Source organism: Heterodontus francisci, chromosome 29, assembly GCF_036365525.1.
Source record: "Heterodontus francisci isolate sHetFra1 chromosome 29, sHetFra1.hap1, whole genome shotgun sequence".
NCBI lineage: Eukaryota > Metazoa > Chordata > Chondrichthyes > Heterodontiformes > Heterodontidae > Heterodontus > Heterodontus francisci.
In genome coordinates, this window is record NC_090399.1 from 54574772 (window position 1) to 54595766 (window position 20995).

The following is a 20995-nucleotide window of genomic DNA, read 5'->3' on the forward strand; positions in this document are numbered from 1 at the left end:
CAGTATAATGTGGATAAATGTGAGGTTATCCACTTTGGTAGCAAAAACAGGAAGGCAGATTATCTGAACGGTGATAAACTGAGAGAGGGGAATATGCAGCGAGACCTGGGTGTTCTCGTACACCAACCGCTGAAGGTAAGCATGCAGGTGCAACAGGCGGTAAAAAGAAAAATGGTATGTTGACCTTCATAGCGAGACGATTCGAGTACAGGAGCAGGGATGTCTTGCTGCAATTATACAGGGCCTTGGTGAGGCCACAGCTGGAATAGTGTGTGCAGTTTTGGTCTCCTTATCTGAGGAAGGATGTTTTTGCTATAGAGGGAGTGCAGCGAAGGTTTATCAGACTGATTGCTGGGATGGTGGGACTGACGTATGAGGAGAGATTGAGTCGGTTAGGATTATATTCGCTGGAGTTCAGAAGAGTGAGGGGGGATCTCATAGAAACCTATAAAATTCTAACAGGACTTGACAGGGTAGATGCAGGAAGGATGTTCCTGATGGTGGGGGAGTCCAGAACCAGGGGTCATAATCTAAGGATACGAAGTAAACCTTTCAGGACTGAGATGAGGAGAAATTTCTTCATCCAGAGTGGTGAGCCTGTGGAATTCGCTACCATAGAAAGCAGGTGAGGCCAAAACATTATTTGTTTTCAAGAAGGAGTTAGATATAACTCTTGGGTCTAAAGGGATAAAAGGGTATGGGGCGAAAGCGGGAACAGGTTACTGAGTTGGATGATCAGCCATGATCATAATGAATGGCGGAGCAGGCCCGAAGGGCCGAATGGCCTACTCCTGCTCCTATCTTCTCTGTTTGTAAACCAGGTAATTACAGGCCGGTGAGTCTAACATCAGTGGTTGGGAAACTATTGGAAAAATTCTGAGGGACAGGATTAATCTCCACTTGGAAAGGCAGGGATTAATCAGGGATAGTCAGCATGGCTTTGTCAGGGGAGATTGTGTCTAACTAACTTGATTGAATTTTTTGAGGCAGTGACTAGAGGTGTAGATGAGGGTAAAGCAGTTAATGTAGTCTACATTGACTTCAGTAAGGCTTTTGATAAGGTCCCGCATGGGACATTGGTTAAAAAGGTAAGAGCCCTTGGGATCCAGGGCAATTTGGCAAATTGGATCCAAAATTGGCTTAGTGGCAGGAGGCAGAGGGTAATGGTCGAGGGTTGTTTTTGTGAGTGGAAGCCTGTGACCAGTGGCGTACCTCAGGGACCAGTGCTGGAACACTTACTGTTTGTAGTGTACATGAATGATTCAGACGTTAATATAGAAGGTATGATCAGTAAGTTCGCAGATGACAGAAAATTGGTGGTGTCGTAAATAGTGAGGAGGAAAGCCTTCGATTACAGGATGATATAGATGGGGCTGTTAAGATGCGCAGAGCTGTGGCAAATGGAATTTAATCCTGAGAAGTGTGAGGTGATGCATTTTGGGAGGACTAACAAGGCAAGGGAATATACAATGGATGGTAGAACTATAGGAAGTACAGAGGGTCAGAGGGACCTTGGTGTACTTGTCCATAGATCATTGAAGGTAGCAGCACAGGTAGATAAGGTGGTTAGGAAGGCATATGGGATACTTGCCTTTATTAGCCGAGGCATAGAATATAAGAGCGGGGAAGTTATGATGGAGCTGTATAAAACGCTAGTTCGGCCACAGCTGGAGTACTGTGTACAGTTCTGGGCACCACACTATAGGAAGGATGTGATTGCACTGGAGAGGGTGCAGAGGAGATTCACCAGGATATTGCCTGGGCTGGAGCATTTCAGCTATGAAGAGAGACTAAAAAGGCTAGCATTGTTTTCCTTAGAGCAGAGAAGGCTAAGGGGAGATATGATTGAGGTATACAAAATTATGAGGGGCATTGATAGGTTAGATAGGAAGAAACATTTTCCCTTAACAAAGGGGTCAATAACCAGGGGGCATAGATTTAAGGTAAGGGGCAGGAGGTTTAGAGGGGAGTTGAGGAAATAATTTTCACCCAGAGGATAGTTGGAATCTGGAATGCACTGCCTGCAGAGGTGGTAGAGACAGGAACCTTCACAACATTTAAGAAGAATTTAGATGAACACTTGAAACGCCATAGCATACAAGGCTACGGGCCAAGTGCTGGAAAATGGGTTTAGAATAGTTAGGTGCTTGATGGCCAGCACAGATATGATGAGTCGAAGGGCCTGTTTCTGTGCTGTATCACTCTATGACTCTTACCTGGAGGATCCTTAACTATGAGATTAATTAATCCCACCTCATTACACAATACCAAATCTAGAATAGCCTGCTCCTTGGTTGGTTCCACAATATATTGCTCCAAAAAACAAATATATTCAATGAACTCTCCCTCGAGGCTACCCTTGTCAATTTGATTAATCCAGTCTATATGCATATTAAAATCACCCATGATTATTGCTGTACCTTTCTTACAAGCCTCCAGTATTTCCTGGTTTATACTGTGCCCCACTGTGGAACTACTGTTTGGGGATCTATAGATTACTCCCACCAGGGACTTCTTTCCCTTGCTATTTCTTATTTCTACTCAGACTGATTCTACGCCTTGATCTCCAGTACCTATATCGTTTCTCACTACAGCACTGATCTCTTCCTTCACTAACAAAGCTACACCACCTCCTTTTCCTTCCTGCCTATCCTTTTGAAATACTGAGTACCCTTGAATATTCAATTACCAAACCTGGTTTCCCTGCATCCACATCTCAGTAATCGCCACCGAATCATACCCATTCGTTTCTATTTGCACTGTTAACTCATTTATTTTATTCCGAATGCTTCGTGCATTCTGATACAAAGTTTGTTCTATTCTCAAATTTCCCTACTTTTGTACGATTCCTTGGTGCAATATGACGTTCACACGTTCTATCCCTTCCTTTTATTTTCTGGTAACAATGAGCCTCATCATTAACCTGCACTCCTACCTTCTCCTTTAACTTTGACTTCCTGTTTTTCCATGCAACTGAACCCTCCCCCCAACTATTTAGTTTAAAGCCCTATCTACAGCCCTAGTTATGCAATTCGTCAGGACTCTGGTCCCAGCATGATTCAGGTGGAGCCCGTCCCATCGGAACAGCTCCCTCCTTCCCCAGTACTGGTGCCAATGTCCCACGAATTCAAACCCATTTCTCCCACACCAATCTTTGAGCCACACATTTACCTCTTTAATCTTACTGACCCTGTGTCAATTTGCTCGTGGCTCAGGTAGTAATCCGGAGATTATTACCTTTTTGGTTCTGCTTTTTAATTTAGCCCCTAGCTACTCATATTCCCTCAGCAGAACCTCTATCCTTGTTCTACCTATATCCTTGGTACCTACGTGGACCATGACAACTGGATCTTTCCCCTCCCACTCCAAGTTCCTCTGCAGCTCAGATGAGATATCCTGAACCCTGGCACCAGGTAGGCAACACAGCCTTCGGGACTCTCGATCCTAGCCGCAGAGAACAGTGTCTATGCCCCTAACTATACTATCCCCGATTACGACTACATTTCTCTTTTCTCCCCCCACTTGAATGGCTCCCTGTACCATGGTGCTGCGGTCAGTTTGCTCACCCTCCCTGCAGTCCCTGCTCTCGTCCACACAGGGAGCAAGAGTCTCGAACCCGTTGGACAAGGACAAGGGTTGAGGCTCCTGCAACACTACCTCCTGGATCCCTCTACCTGTCTCACGCATAGTCACACCCTCCTGTCCCTGACCACTGGCCAAATTCAAGGTACTTAATCTAAGGGGTGTGACTGTCTCCTGAAACACAGCATCCAGGTATCTCTCCCTCTCCCCCTCAGACTCCAGCTCATCAACTCTGAGCCGGAGTTCCTCGAGCAGCCAACACTTGCTACAGATGTGGTCACCAGGAACCACAATGGGGTCCACCAGCTCCCACATCATGCAGGAACAACACATCGCCTGGCCCTGCATCTCTATTTTATATAATTAGATTTTAATGTTTTTTTTAAATTTCCCACTGGGCTTTAGTTCTTTAATCCACTTTAGTTTTTATACTAATAAATTGATATTAGATTTCAATTTAAATTAAAAGCTTACCTGAATACTCACCCCTAGCTGCTCTCTGTTTCCCTGCCCTCACTGTTGAATGCGACGTCACTCTGATGCCACTTTTCCATTTTTTCTCAGCTCCGCTCCCACTCCTCGGGCTGTGCTCTCTGTCTCTCTGACTGTAGTTTGGTGTGCTTTTTGAACCCTCCGCTCCTCCCTCTGTCCCTCCGATTGTGGTTTGGTGCGCTTTTTGAACCCTCTGCTCCTCGGGCTGTTCTCCTCTCTCTAAAGGTGGCAGGACAAGTTGAGAGAGCAGTTCATAAAGCATACAGTATCCTGGGCTTTATTTATAGGGACAGAGAGTACAAGAGCAAGGAAGTTATGTTGAATTTGTATAAGACACAAGTTCAGCCTCAGCTGGAATATTGCATCCAATTCTGGGCATTATACTTGAGGAAAGACGTGAGGGCATTGGAGAGAGCACAGAAGAGATACACAAGAATGGTTCCAGAGATGAGGAATTTCAGCTATGAAGATAGATTGGAGAAGTTAGGACTGTTTTCCTCGAAGAGAAGGCTGAGAGGTGATTTGATAGAGGTATTCAAAATCATGAGGGGTCTGGCCAAAGTAGATACAGACACACTGTTCTCACTCGTAAAAGGAAGAAGAACGAGAGGGCACAGATTTAAAGTATTTGGTAAGAGAAGCAAAAGTGACATGAGGAAAAAATTTTTCACGTAGCGAGTGGTTAAGGTCTGGAATTCGCTGCCTGAGAATGTGGTGGAGGCAGGTTCAATTGAAGCATTCAAAAGGGAACTAGACAGTTATATAAAAAGGAAGAATGTTCAGGGTTATGGAGAGAAGGCAGGGGAATGGAACTGAGGGAATTTCTCTTCCAGGGAGCCAGTGCGGACACGATGGGCCGAATGGCCTCCTTCTGCACTAGGAAATGGTCCTGGTGGGACAGATACTTGGACATGTTTAAGGGTCTGTAAGCCCTGGTTCTTTCAACATGCACTCAAACTCACTAGAGTCAGGTCAATAGGGTCTGTCTGTCAGGGATACAGTTTGGAATCTATACCTGGATCCTGTGTTTGCTTCTTGACCCTGATTTACTGGAACCATTGATCTCAATTTCCCCTTTCCCATTCTGCTCTGACACTGCAGTGTCAGCTCTAAATGACTATGTTAGTGTCTTTAATTGTTACAGTTCCTAGAAGGATGTTAGGTGTTTAAATTCTTGCCTTACGCTCTCTCTCAACATGTTCCTTTTCTTTATATCCAAAGTATTGCATTATATTTAATATTGATTCAAAGGAGTCATGGGGCAAGCAAGCCCTTGTTCTGCTTTTCCTCGAGATTCAGGAGGTTGAACAGTTTTGTGAAAGAGATTTTCATCACCCTGTGACAGTTAATCCTGATGTTTTATTGCAGACATTTTGCAGTAGAGGGAGAAAGTATCGGGTGTGACCACACCCACTGCACTGAATGTAGACTCTCCATTTTATAGCTAAACAATATACTTTATTTATACAAATTGTAACAGTTCAAATATAACATTGCATAAAATGCAGAACTGTTCAATTTCTTTCAGTACAGTACATGACACTCTGAGGTGCCTCCATGCATCTTTTCAAAACCTCTCCGGCCACCAGCTTTTACCGCGGTTACAGCCCCTCCATATACTGTGGCAGTTACGTCTAGACTGGTCATTTCCCATTGAGCCTTTCAGACAGCTGTCCCATGCAGCATTCACCATCAGTAGTTTTATTTGATCAATCTCTGCAGCCTATTATTACCTCCATAACATCAGCGACTGTCAATTATTCAAAAGAAAATACTGCAGATGCTAGAAATCTGAAAAAGAAAACAGAAAATGCTGGAAATACTCAGCAGCTCTGGCAGCATCTGTGGGAAGAGAAATAACAGTTCCTGTTTCAGTTCTGAGACCTTTCATCAGAGCAGGGTTATTCACTTCACCGCTGCAGCTCGTGTCTTTGACAGACTGTCATGAAATTCAGCATTCACTGAATGAGAAATCTATACAAACGTCAAGTGAAAAAGGAGCGAGCCAATGATAAAACTCAGTACAGTCCTTCCCGATACCCTGAGCCCAGTTACTGCTGTTTATAAACTGGTTTGGTGCTAGTTCAGCTGCTTTTAAACTCGTGAGCTACTTCAACTTCAAGCCAAGAATGCCAAGTTCAAAGATGATTCTCCTCTTTCAGCAGCTGTGAAAAGAAAAGATTTCGGTCAAACAGCCATTTTACGACAGGGTGAATGTTTTCTGTACAGACACAGAGGCAGAGCACATGCGAGACGGACAGACAGAATTATTACAGCGCAGGAGGCCGTTCAGCTCATCGTGTCTGCATTGGCTTTCCGAATGAGCAATTCACTTAGTGCCATTCCCCCGCCTTCTCCCCATAACCCTGCACATTCTTCCTTTTCATAGAACAGTCTAATTCCCTTTGAATGCTTCAGTTGAACCTGCCTCCACCGCATTCTCAGGCAGCGCATTCCAGACCTTAACCACTCGCTGTGTGAAAAAGTTTTCCTCATGTCACTTTTGCTTCTTTAGCCAATTACTTTAAATCTGTGCCCTCTCGTTCTCGATCCTGTCACGAGCGGGAACAGTTTCTCTCTATCTACTCTGTCCAGATCCATGATTTTGAATACCTCTATCAAATCACCTCTCAGCCTTCTCTTCTACAAGGAAAACAGTCCTAACTTCTCCACTCTATCATCATAACTGATGTTCCTCATCCCTGGAACCATTCTTGTGAATCTTTTCTGTACTCTCTCCAATGCCTTCACATACTTCCTAAAGTGCAGCACCCAGAACTGGATACAATACTCCAGCTGAGTCCGAACTGGAGTCTTATACAAGTACAACACAACCTCCTTGCTCTTGTACTCTATGTCCCTATTAATAAAGCCCAGGATACTGTATGCTTCATTAACCGCTCTCTCAACCTGTCTTGCCACCTTCAATGACTGAGCACATGTACACACACAGGTCCCCCTGCTCCTGTACCCCCTTTAGAATTGTACCCTTTATTTTATATTGTCTCTTCATGTTCTTTCCATCAAAATGAATCACTTCACACTTCTCTGGATTAAACTTCATCTGCCACCTGTCCATCTATTCCACTAACTTGTCTATGTCCTTTTGAAGTTCTACACTATCCTCCTCCTCAGTTCACAATGCTTCTAAGTTTTGTATCATCTGCAAACTTTGAAATTGTGCCCTATACACCAAGGTCTAGGTCATTAGTATATATCAGAAAGAGCAAGGGTCCCAACACTGACCCCTGGGGAACTCCACTACAAATCTTCCTCCAGCCTGAAAAACATCCATTAACCACTATTCTTTGTTTCTTGACACTCAGCCAATTCTGTATCCATGTTGCTACCATCCCTTTTATTCCATGAGCTATAAATCTTTGCTCCCAAGTCTGTTGTGTGGCACTGTAGCAAATGCCTTTTCGAAGTCCATGTATACTACAGCAACTGCATTGCCCTCATTAAACCTCTCTGTTACATACGACCATATGAATTAGGAGCAGAAGTAGACCATTTGGCCCCTCTAACCTGCTCCTCCATTCAATAAGATCATGACTGAACTGTTTGTGTGTCGAGTTTCACACTCCCATCTGGCACCGATAAACTTTGATTCCCTTGCCCAACAAGAATCTATCTACCTCCGCCTTAAAAATATTCAATGACCCTGCCTCCACCTTCTGAGGCAGAGTTCCAAAGTCTCACAACCCTAGGAGAAAAAAGTTCTCTTCATCTCTAGCCTAAAAGGGCATCCCCTAATTTTAAAACAGTGCCCCCTAGTTCTGGACTCACCCACAAGAGGAAACATCCTTTCCACATCCACCTTGTCAAGGCCGTTCAGGATCTTATAAACTTCAATCAAGTCTCCCCTCACTCTTCTAAACTCCAGTGAAAACAAGCCCAGTCTGTCCAATCTTCCCTCATAAGACAACCCACTCATTCCGGGTATCAATCTAGTAAACCTCCTCTGAATGGTCTCCAACACATTTACATCCGTCCTTAAATAAGGAGACCAAAACTGCACACAGTATTCGAGATGTGGTCTCACCAATGCCCTGTATAAATGAAGCATAACATTTTCAATTCCTCTCATAATAAAGGATAGCATTCCATTAGCCTTCTTCATTACTTGCTGTACCTATATACTAACTTTTTGTGATTCATGCACTAGAACATCTAGATCCCTCTGCACCTCGGAATTCTGCAGTCGCTCTCTGTTTAAGTAATACCTCGTCAAAAAACTCTTGCAAGTTAGTTAAACATGATTTTTCATTAAGAAATCCATGCTGGCTTTCGTTAATTAACCCAAATTTGTCCACGTGAGTATTAATTTTGTCCCGAATTATTCTTTCTAGAAGTTTCCCCACCACTGAAGTTAAAGTGACTGCCCTGTAGTTGCTCGGCTTATCTTTATACCCTTTTCTGAACAAGGGTACAAACATTTGCAAATCTGCAGTCCTCTGGCACCACCCCTGACTCTGAGGAAGACTGCAAAATTGTAGCCAGTGCCTCCACAATTTCCACTCTCACTTTCCTTGGATGCATCTCATCCGGCCATGGTGCTTTATCCACATTAAGTGCAGACAGCCAATCGAATACTTCCTCTTTATCAATTTTAAATCCATCTAGTGTCGGACTTACCTCCTCTTTCAACATTACCTGGGTTGAATCTTTTTCTTGGTAAAAACAGATGCAAAGTATTCATTTAATACCTAAGCTACGCCCTCTGCCTCCATGTGTAAATCTGCTTTCTGGTCCCTAATCGGCTCCACTCCTCCTTTTATCACACTTTTAATATTTATATGCTGATAGAAAACTTTGGTATTTCCTTTAATGCTAGCTGCCAGTCTCTTTTCATGCTCTCTCTTAGTTTCTTCACTTCCCCTCTGGACCTTCTATATTCAGCCTGGTTCTCAATAGTACTTTCTACCTGGCATCAGTCATAAACACACTTTTTCTTCTTTATCTTAATCTCTACCTCTTTTGTCATCCAGGGAACTCTAGCTCTGTTCACCCTAACTTTCCCCTTTGAGGGAACATATCTTGACTGTGCCCGAGCAATCTCTTCTTTCAATGTAGCTCATTGCTCAGCTACTGTTTTTCCTGCCAACTTGTGACTCCAACTTATTCACCTTGCTCCATTCTTACCCCATTGAAGTTGGCCTTCCCCCAGTTAATTATTCTTACCCTGGATTGCGCTTTATCCTTTTCCAAAGACAGCCTAAACCTTATGATATAATGTTCACTATCCCCGAAATGCTGTCCTGCAGATACTCGATCCACTTGGCACACCTCATTCCCAAGAACCAGGTCGAGCAATGCCTCCATTCTCGTAGGACTGCTGAAGAAGAATTTCCTAAACAGACTCTAGGAACTCTTGCCCCTCACCACCCTTTACATTACGACAATCCAAGACTATGGTAGGATAATTAAAGTCCCCCATTATGATTACCATTATAACTAAATAGAGACAGACAGAGAGAGAGAGAGAGAGAGAGAGAGAGGGACAGAGACACACACTTGTACTATTTCAACACTTAGGTTTTGTTGCCTCCCCTCATTCCCCATAATCAGTCCCTGTAATCATCGCTCCCCTCATTCCCCATAATCAGTCCCTGCAATCGCCACCCCCAGTCCCCCCACTCCCTGCAATCGCCACCCCCAGTCCCCCCACTCCCTGCAATCGCCACCCCCAGTCCCCCCACTCCCTGCAATCGCCACCCCCAGTCCCCCCACTCCCTGCAATCGCCACCCCCAGTCCCCCCACTCCCTGCAATCGCCACCCCCAGTCCCCCCACTCCCTGCACTCAACCCCCCCAGTCCTCCCACTCCCGGTAATCGCCCACACCCCCCAGTCCCCCCACTCCCTGCAATCGCCACCCCCCCAGTCCCCCCACTCCCTGCAATCGCCACCCCCCCAGTCCCCCCACTCCCTGCAATCGCCACCCCCCCAGTCCCCCCACTCCCTGCAATCGCCACCCCCAGTCCCCCCACTCCCTGCAATCGCCACCCCCAGTCCCCCCACTCCCTGCAATCGCCACCCCCAGTCCCCCCACTCCCTGCAATCGCCACCCCCAGTCCCCCCACTCCCTGCAATCGCCACCCCCAGTCCCCCCACTCCCTGCAATCGCCACCCCCAGTCCCCCCACTCCCTGCAATCGCCACGGCCAGTCCCCTCACTCCCTGCAATCGCACCCCCCCAGTCCCCCCACTCCCGGTAATCGCCCCCCCCCTCCACAGTCCCCCCACTCCCGGTAATCGCCACCCCCCCCAGTCCCCCCACTCCCGGTAATCGCCACCCGCCCCAGTCCCCCCACTCCCTGTAATCGACACACCCCACCCCCGCAGTCACCCCACTCCCTGTAATCGACACACCCCACACCCCCAGTCCCCCCACTCCCTGCACTCAACCCCGCCAGTCCCCACTCCCTGCGCTCATCCCCGCCAGTACCCCCACCCCCTGTAATCGCCGCCCCCAGCCCCCCCACCTCCTGTAATCGCCGCCCCCAGTCCCCCCACCCCCTGTAATCGCCGCCCCCAGTCCCCCCCACTCCCTGCGCTCAACCCCGCCAGTCCCCCCACTCCCTGCGCTCAACACCGCCAGTCCCCCCACTCCCTGCGCTCAACCCCGCCAGTCCCCCCACTCCCTGCGCTCAACCCCGCCAGTCCCCCCACTCCCTGCGCTCAACCCCGCCAGTCCCCCCACCCCCTGTAATCGCCGCCCCCAGTCCCCCCACCCCCTGTAATCGCCGCCCCCAGTCCCCCCACTCCCTGCGCTCAACCCCGCCAGTCCCCCCACTCCCTGCGCTCAACCCCGCCAGTCCCCCCACTACCTGCGCTCAACCCCGCCAGTCCCCCCACTACCTGCGCTCTACCCCGCCAGTCCCCCCACTCCCTGCGCTCAACCCCGCCAGTCCCCCCACTCCCTGCGCTCAACCCCGCCAGTCCCCCCACTCCCTGCGCTCAACCCCGCCAGTCCCCCCACTCCCTGCGCTCAACCCCGCCAGTCCCCCCACTCCCTGCGCTCAACCCCGCCAGTCCCCCCACTCCCTGCGCTCAACCCCGCCAGTCCCCCCACTCCCTGCGCTCAACCCCGCCAGTCCCCCCACTCCCTGCGCTCTACCCCGCCAGTCCCCCCACTCCCTGCGCTCTACCCCTCCAGTCCCCCCACTCCCTGCGCTCTACCCCGCCAGTCCCCCCACTCCCTGCGCTCTACCCCGCCAGTCCCCCCACTCCCTGCGCTCTACCCCGCCAGTCCCCCCACTCCCTGCGCTCTACCCCGCCAGTCCCCCCACTCCCTGCGCTCTACCCCGCCAGTCCCCCCACTCCCTGCGCTCTACCCCGCCAGTCCCCCCACTCCCTGCGCTCTACCCCGCCAGTCCCCCCACTCCCTGCGCTCTACCCCGCCAGTCCCCCCACTCCCTGCGCTCTACCCCGCCAGTCCCCCCACTCCCTGCGCTCTACCCCGCCAGTCCCCCCACTCCCTGCGCTCTACCCCGCCAGTCCCCCCACTCCCTGCGCTCTACCCCGCCAGTCCCCCCACTCCCTGCGCTCTACCCCGCCAGTCCCCCCACTCCCTGCGCTCTACCCCGCCAGTCCCCCCACTCCCTGCGCTCTACCCCGCCAGTCCCCCCACTCCCTGCGCTCTACCCCGCCAGTCCCCCCACTCCCTGCGCTCTACCCCGCCAGTCCCCCCACTCCCTGCGCTCTACCCCGCCAGTCCCCCCACTCCCTGCGCTCTACCCCGCCAGTCCCCCCACTCCCTGCGCTCTACCCCGCCAGTCCCCCCACTCCCTGCGCTCTACCCCGCCAGTCCCCCCACTCCCTGCGCTCTACCCCGCCAGTCCCCCCACTCCCTGCGCTCTACCCCGCCAGTCCCCCCACTCCCTGCGCTCTACCCCGCCAGTCCCCCCACTCCCTGCGCTCTACCCCGCCAGTCCCCCCACTCCCTGCGCTCTACCCCGCCAGTCCCCCCACTCCCTGCGCTCTACCCCGCCAGTCCCCCCACTCCCTGCGCTCTACCCCGCCAGTCCCCCCACTCCCTGCGCTCTACCCCGCCAGTCCCCCCACTCCCTGCGCTCTACCCCGCCAGTCCCCCCACTCCCTGCGCTCTACCCCGCCAGTCCCCCCACTCCCTGCGCTCTACCCCGCCAGTCCCCCCACTCCCTGCGCTCTACCCCGCCAGTCCCCCCACTCCCTGCGCTCTACCCCGCCAGTCCCCCCACTCCCTGCGCTCTACCCCGCCAGTCCCCCCACTCCCTGCGCTCTACCCCGCCAGTCCCCCCACTCCCTGCGCTCTACCCCGCCAGTCCCCCCACTCCCTGCGCTCTACCCCGCCAGTCCCCTCACTCCCTGCGCTCTACCCCGCCAGTCCCCTCACTCCCTGCGCTCTACCCCGCCAGTCCCCTCACTCCCTGCGCTCTACCCCGCCAGTCCCCTCACTCCCTGCGCTCTACCCCGCCAGTCCCCTCACTCCCTGCGCTCTACCCCGCCAGTCCCCTCACTCCCTGCGCTCTACCCCGCCAGTCCCCTCACTCCCTGCGCTCTACCCCGCCAGTCCCCTCACTCCCTGCGCTCTCCCCCGCCAGTCCCCTCACTCCCTGCGCTCTCCCCCGCCAGTCCCCTCACTCCCTGCGCTCTCCCCCGCCAGTCCCCTCACTCCCTGCGCTCTCCCCCGCCAGTCCCCTCACTCCCTGCGCTCTCCCCCGCCAGTCCCCTCACTCCCTGCGCTCTCCCCCGCCAGTCCCCTCACTCCCTGCGCTCTCCCCCGCCAGTCCCCTCACTCCCTGCGCTCTCCCCCGCCAGTCCCCTCACTCCCTGCGCTCTCCCCCGCCAGTCCCCTCACTCCCTGCGCTCTACCCCGCCAGTCCCCTCACTCCCTGCGCTCTACCCCGCCAGTCCCCCCACTCCCTGCGCTCTACCCCGCCAGTCCCCCCACTCCCTGCGCTCTACCCCGCCAGTCCCCTCACTCCCTGCGCTCTACCCCGCCAGTCCCCCCACTCCCTGCGCTCTACCCCGCCAGTCCCCTCACTCCCTGCGCTCTACCCCGCCAGTCCCCTCACTCCCTGCGCTCTACCCCGCCAGTCCCCTCACTCCCTGCGCTCTACCCCGCCAGTCCCCTCACTCCCTGCGCTCAACCATCCCCCACCCCCAATGTCCCCTCACTCTCTGCGCTGAACCCCGCCAGTCCCCTCACTCCCTGCGCTCAACCCCGCCAGTCCCCTCAATCCCTGCGCTCAACCCCGCCAGTCCCCTCACTCCCTGCGCTCAACCCCGCCAGTCCCCTCACTCCCTGCGCTCAACCATCCCCCACCCCCTATGTCCCCTCACTCCCTGCGCTGAACCCCGCCAGTCCCCTCACTCCCTGCGCTCAACCCCGCCAGTCCCCTCACTCCCTGTACTCAACCACCCCCCACCCCCAATGTCCCCTCACTCCCTGTAATCACCCCCGCCTACAGACGGGCCCCCAGTCCTCTTGCCGCCAGCCCCCACCTCCCCTTACGGGCACCCGGTCCTCTTGCACCTCCCCTCTCCCCTCCCTAATGACGGGCACCGGTCCCCTCACCCCCCCTTACAGGCCCTCTGCCACCTCTCCCTTTGCATCACTGGACTGTATGCAAATTCCCTCATGTGCAGGGGAAGTCTCTAATGTTACAACACATGCAGAACATTCAAAACTGCTCATACTCGCGAGTGACAGACCCTGCCCTCATTTCTTACCTCCTCTCTTCCACACAACAGAACAAACGACATGAATAACCAGAGCGATTGCAGCAAAAAGCCCAACAATCAATCCGAGTTTTGATCTTGGAGTCGTTCGGACCATCTTGTCTGTGGGGGGGGGGGGCAATGAAGAGATCATCAAAATATAACCACAGTTGCTGCTTATTCAGAAGCATTTGTCCCAAAGCCGTGCTCAAGATTGAATGAGATTCGAGTCTGTGACGCAATGGGCAGTCTCAACAGAGCATGTCGTAGGTTAGAAAGGTTGCTTGCCATTTCAACACTCCCCCCTGCTCACATCTCTATCCTGGGCTTGCTGCAGTGTTCCAGTGAACATCAATGCAAGCTCGGGGAACAGCATCTCATTTACCGATTAGGCACACTACAGCCTGCCGGACTGAACATTGAGTTCAGTAATTTCAAAGCATGACAGCCCCCCATTTTACTTTCATTTTTATTTATTTTTTATTTTTCCTTTTTAAAAATTTTTGTGTGTTTATTTTATTTCATCTTAATTTGTTCAGTTTGCTTACCCACTGTTTTTTTTTCATGTTTGTACTTGCGACTGTTCAATTTTCTGTCCATTAACACCCTATCTGTACTAATGCTTTGTCTTTCAACACACCATTAACATATTGTTTGCCTTTGCTCCATGACCTTCTGGTCAGCTATTGTGTGACCTTGTCCGATTTATACCTTCTCCTTTGTCATCTCTTGCCCCATCCCTGCTTTACTTACTTTTAACCTTTTACATTTCTAATATTTGCCAGTTCTGAAGAAGGGTCACTGACCTGAAACGTTAACTCTGTTTCTCTCTCCACAGATGCTGCCAGACCTGCTGACTATTTCCAGCATTTCTTATTTTTATTTTATATTAGAAAGGTTCAGTGTGGCTTGGATTACATTCCTATGAAGCACTGAGAGGTTTATCTACATTAAGGGAGCTAAATAAATGCAGGTTGTTGCCTGTCTGCAGATATTGGAATTATGTATAATTTAAAATCATTTCCATCACCTACATGGTCATTCATCCCCACATTAGTCTCAGAATAGGCTTGTGGAAGCACAGTGATGGAGACGGTCTATTAAAAATTGGCTTGCTCCCATTTTCAGACATGGGTTGCAATTCGTGATCTGCCCCCGCCTGGTCTAGGTGAGGCAGGCAGTACATAAACGTCCCGATTAGAATGATTGTAGCGTTCCCCTAATCGCGACCTACAGGTCTTCCAAATAGCCTGCAGCTCTTAAAGGCATTCTGCCCTTCTTAAAGAGGAGCTGTCCAGACTGCAAGAAAGCTGCTGCTGACTTCCATGCAGGAACTGCCTGGACATAACAGCACCCAAGTGAGAACCAGGCCATATATAATAAGTTGAGAGGGGAGATGAAGAGGCAAATTAGACTGGCAAAGACAGACCATGAGAATAGAACGGCAGTCAGCATTAAATGGAGCCCAAAGATCTGCTACCGGCATGTAAATAGTAAGAGAGTAGTAAGAGATGGAGTGGGGCCTATTCGGGACAAAGAGTGGGGCCTATTCGGGCGAATATACTTAATCAGTACTTTGTATAGAGGCAATGGAAAGGGTAAAATTGAGAGGGAAGAAGTACTGGAAAGGCTGGCTATTTTAGGGTAGATAAGTCACTTGCTCTGAATGGTTTGCCATAATCTTCCAATCTTCCCTGGATACGGTGCATAGGTGCAAAGACAGCCTGAACAACTACAGGCCAGCTAATTTAACATTAGTGGTGGGTAAGGTTTTAGAAACAATAATCAGGGGGGAAAAAAAAAACATTCACAGAGAAGTTTGAGTTGATTAAGGATAGCCAGCACGGACTTGTAAAAGGCAGATCACGCCTGACTAATCTAACTTAATTTTTTGATGAAGTAACAGGGAAGGTTGAAGGGAATGCAGTGCACCTTGTTTCTATGAATTTTCAGAAAACATTTGATAAGGTACCACATAAAAGGCTGGTGAACAGAATTGAGGCTCATGGAATAGGAGGGTAAGTGTCCAATTGGATAAAAATATTGGCTCAAGGACAGAAAACAGCGGGTTATAATAAATGGTTGCTTTTCAGACTGGAGGATGGTAGACAGTGGTATTCCCTAAGGGTCAGTGCTGGGACCACTGCTTTTTTTGCAATATATAAAAGGATTTGGATCTTGGAATACAGAGCAGAATCTCAAAATGTGCCACTTACACCAAACTTGGAGGTGTGGCAAACAGTGAGGATGATATAAGTCACCTGCAACAGGGCAGAGATAGACTAGTAGAATGGGCAGACAGAATTCAATACTGACAGGTATCAGCCTCACACCCACCTCTCGCAACCTCCATCTATTTAGCCACAGCAAGCACAACACTGAAACACAGAGCAACACCACCACTAGCATCCTTCCCTCTGTCCTGCACGGCAAGGTGACCCATAACCGCAGGGAGCAGAGCAGAACCGGAGGGAGACAGATATGGCTGCATTTCCTGAATCCTCTGGAGAAGATGGTCCTCTGCATCATGGGAACAGCAGCGAGAGAGCCCATTGTATCCAGTGTTGCTGAGAACATTAAGGATGACTACATGCTTCTGACTTTTGCCCCTTCTCAAATTCCCTCGCACGGTGGGTTCTTTAGATGCTTGTGTAGTCAGGGTCAGCCCTTGGTGACTCACCAAGGATGAGTGGAGTGCAACCATGCCGGGGGAAAAAAGGATAGTGTGTGTGTGTGTGTGCGCACCAGCTTAGCAGAGGGTGAGGCTGCAGACAACTTCTGCCGCAGGGGACTCGAATACTGATTGCAATGGGGTGAACTACAGGAGAATGCCGATGAGCATATGCACCGATATCCTTAGTGAACCAGCAGGTGTGCCAGACAACCTCTTGTCACTGTCAAGGAGCATGGAGGATTCTGGCTACTAATTGCCACAGGGCATCATGCAAGGTTTGCAGTCCATCCTTTCCAATGTGGAAGTGGTGGCCAACTGCACGACAGCACTTGGGAGACCCAGCCATGATGCAGCACTTGATGACCGATGCTGTGCAGGCTCAGGCATGGCTACAGATCTCAGTGCTCAAAGGACATGCAGGTTCTCATGGCAGTCCAACAATCTGTCCTCCGACAGATTACTAAGAATGCTGAGGCGCCACCCCGCCCGTGGAAGTGCCAGTGACTCCCAAGATGCATGAAGCTACTGTCCTCTCTCAGAATGACAGCTTTCTTGCTCCAATCACTGCTACTCGGCCAGTGCCCTTGCTGTAGCCTCCCAGCTCAGATTGCTGCTGCCCATGCTGAGGTGGAACAGTACGAAGCTGGGCCTTCTAGTCCCAGAGCTGCTGCAGGGTATCTTGCAAGGCCATCTGCAGTCTCCCCCAGTGAAAGTCAGCAGCCTTCCACCATCCATGCTGCAGGAACTGGGGTAGCACTGCATCAGACTACTAAGCCAGCCAAAGACACTAAGGGAATTTATAACCATGAATACTTCATTTTTGACTGGAAAATGGATGTGTTATTGGATAATGTTGTTATGGATATATGGTAAATCCTGTTGAACATCAAGGGGAGATGGTTAGATTCTCTCTCGTTGCAGATGGTCATTGCCTGGCACTTGTGTGGTGCCACTTATCATCCCAAGCCTGAACGTTGCTGTATATGGACACGGACTGCTTCAGTATCTTGAGTTGCAAATGGTACTTGTTACAACCAGGTGAGAAAGGTGTCGAGGGGTCATTCTCAGCCTTCACCTGGTCTCACTGCAAGAGGGTTTAATTTTTAAAACACACTGTTTTGAACTCCCCTTGGTGAATCCTTATTCACCGCTTTCCAATCATAAGGCAAAGAAATGAGCATAGAGTCAGCGTTACCCAGCACAGAAACAGGCCCTTCAGCCCAGCCCAAACAGGCTTTCTTAGGGTTAAAGAAGTGAAATTTATTCAAACTTAAAGTTTAATTCGGTTAACGTTTACGGATACAAGATGTGCCCACTCCAGCATGCATAAGTGATACATACATGCAGATAGGGGCAGAAAAGAGGAGAAAAAATAAAGTGGAGAGGTTTGAGGCAATATCTGGAATTTCTTGTTACTGTGCTTCGAGCTCACTGTAGAGTCCTTTTGTAGGTAGTTCTTACTGGTAGGTAATTCTTGCTTTTGATTGGGGCCGAGTATTCTTCTTAAACCTTGTTCACTTGAAGAGACTTTTCTCTCTTGGGTGTCTTCAATGTACTCCAAAGCTGGTGAGAAAGAGATGGGAGCAGACAGGAGAGAGATGTTCTTCTTCCAGGAACCAGGAGCTTTCTCACTTCAAATTCCCTGTGGCAAGTTCAAATTCAAAAAACTCCAACAGTCAGTCAGTCATGTGACTAAACTGGTATGACTACGTCTGTTTGTGTATTCGGCCATCTTAGCAGTAAACCTGGAATGCTAGCCTCTCCACCTTTAACAGTCTGGTAATCAAAAGTCCACTGTGTATTAAATTGGAACATGGAGTGGTCCCTTTGTCTGTTCCAAGTACTGTCTGTTAAAATGCAAATATATTTCCAGCCAGGGGCTCGGCAACCCCTTGTAATAGGCCTTCTTTTCTTCCACCAACAATTTTAAAATTTAATGTCCATGTGACAAAATATCTGTATCCCATTCTTGGCAGATAGGGGCTGCATGACATACTGAACAAGGTACAATCATCAGCAAACATCACACTTCTGACCTTATGATGGAGGGAAGGCCAATTATGAAGCAGCTGAATGAAGATGGCTGGGCCCAGGACACTACCCTGAGGAAATCCTGCAGCAGTGCTCACGGACAGCATGTCCGCAGTGAAGGGGTCCCGGATCCTCCTCCTCAAGTGACCTCCCTATGCTCAGTGGCAATGGCTGTGCCCTCGTAACCTTGTAATAGCAAGGTTGAGGAGGATGCAATAGAGCACAGCAAACCTGATACTCGCTTCAGAGGTGTATTGTAGGATTTCCCATCGAGTGGTCCAGGCAGTGAGACTCTTGCTTACGAGCATCACTGGTCTGTTCCACAATGGAGGAGGGGAGCCATCAGCCATGTGTACGGGGGTGGAGGAGGATAAAAGCAAAATACTGCAGATGCTGGAAATCTGAAATAAAAATAGAAAGTGCTGGAAATAATCAGCAGGTCTGGCAGCATTTGTGGAGAAGGAAACAGAGTTAACGTTTCAGGTCGATGACCTTTCATCAGAACAGGGAGTATCCTGTGTCTCCAGGTTAATGCCGTTTCTGTAGCTCTCCCCGTTGATCCGTGGGACCCACAGAGCCAATGGCTCCCTGCACTATTGGGAACCCCACTATCCTAGCAAAGCCATGTGCTTGTTCATCCTGCTTCTCTCAGATTAGAGAGAGATAATGCTGAACACTCTATTCCCCGCATACAGGGCCTCCATCACCTCCTGGATGCTGTGATCAACGACCTGGGATATGTTTGCAACATGGCCTGTTCCTGCCTGGAAGGATCCAGTTGCGTAGAAGTGTAGAGTGACAATGATAGCCACTGGCAGTGACATCCTCCCCCTGTGTGGGGCTTCAGGTCCTGAAGGTGGTGGCACATTCTGTGACCACATCCTTCCTGAATGTGAGTCACACTGTCCCTGGCTGAGGTGAAGGTAGAGAAGTGCTCCCTTAAAGCCCGTGGGTGAGTAAGGTCTTCTCTGGAGAGTCCTTCTCCTCCTCCCGCACTTAACTTTCCCCTCTCTGCAGCCTCTTCTAGTCGGAAAATGAGGTGCTGTCCCTCGAGCTTGACGTTTACTGGAACACTGCAGTAGACCAAGGACCCAAATGTAAGTATGAGAGAAGGGTGGTGAATTAAAATGGCAAGCACCCTGAAGCTCGGGATCATGCTTGCAGACTGAGTGGAGATGTTCTGCAAAGCGGTCACCCGATCTGCGTTTGGGTCTCTCCAATGTGGAGGCGACTGCATTGTGAGCAGCAAGTACAGTATACTAAATTGAAGGAAGTACAAGTAAATCGCTGCTTCACCTGGAAAGAGTGTTCAGGGCCTGGACGATGGGAGAGAGGTAAAAGGGCAGGTATTACATCTCCTGTGATTGCATGGAAAGGCGACGTGGGAAGGGGACGAGGTGTTGGGGGTGATGGAGGTGTGGATCAGCGTGTCACGGAGGGAACAATCCCTGCAGAATGCTGACTGGGGAGGGGAAGATGTGTTTGGTGGGGGCATCATGCTGGAGGTGGCTGAAATGGCAGAGGATGATCCTCTGGATGTGGAGGCTGGTGGGTTGGAAAGTTAGGGCAAGGGGAACCTGTCACAGTTCTAGGAAGGAGGGGAAGGGGTGAGGACAGAAGTGCGGGTCAGACACTATATATAATTAATTTTTCAATGTGTTCTTAACCTATCCCACTAGTATACAGTGGGGTTCCCCAGTGGTTTCTATTAGAACAGGGCTCCATTTGATATATATTAATGACCTGGACTTGGGTTTACAGGGCATAATTTCAAATGTTACAGATAATATGACATTTCAGAATGCAGTGGACAGTGAGGAGGATTCCAACACACTTTAGGAGGACATAGACAGACTGGTGAAATGGCAAGCACATGGCAGATGAAGTCGAATGCAGTGAAGTGTGAGGTGATTTATTTGGAAGGAAGAATGAGGAGAGATGATTATAAACATGTATAAACCTCATTGACTGGCATTGCCCCTGCAGTCACTGTTCCTCTTACCCCAGTCTAAGATCATCACTCCTCCATTTCCCTTCTGCTCATACTGACAGGAAAAGGTGGCTCTGTCATTGGGCTCAATCTGAACCCATCTCCTGAGCTGGTAGGTGCCATCATGGTTGGGCAGGATGTCAGAGGATTCTGTGTCAGTGATAGGCTTGCCATTTCTCAGGAGGGTGACCTTGATATCAAGAGGGTAAAATCCTGTGACAAGGCAGCAGAGTTGTGTCGGTTTAGCAGCTGATGCCTTGTCCACGGAAAGAAACACTTGAGGAGCAACTGAGAGTAAAACAGATCAGAGGCAGGTCAGTGTGAGAGACAGGGAATGGTAAATATCCTTTCAAACTGGACATTAGAAAAAATACCTCAGTTTACCCCTCCCCCCCCACTCACTAGCCCACTCTCAGTCCCCCTCCTCCCCGGCGATTCGCCCGCTCTCAGTCCTCCTCCCCCACCCCACCCCACCCTACCCCCCAAAGACTCGCCCGCTCTCAGTCCCCATCCCCCCTCCA

General features: G+C 50.2%; 1 protein-coding gene across 1 annotated transcript in view; it reads right to left on the reverse strand.

Moving 5' to 3' along the window:
- Positions 1–5510: 5510 nt before the first annotated feature.
- The window catches only part of LOC137345853 (antigen-presenting glycoprotein CD1d2-like), a 19439-nt gene continuing 3954 nt past the window's right edge, over positions 5511–20995 (reverse strand). The window contains exons 2-4 of the mRNA XM_068009100.1: positions 20487–20765; positions 13792–13902; positions 5511–6239 (exon numbers count right to left, since the gene is read on the reverse strand). Coding sequence (XP_067865201.1) covers positions 6193–6239; positions 13792–13902; positions 20487–20765 — 437 coding nt within the window. The 3' untranslated portion in view covers positions 5511–6192. The remainder of the gene's footprint in view (positions 6240–13791; positions 13903–20486; positions 20766–20995) is intronic.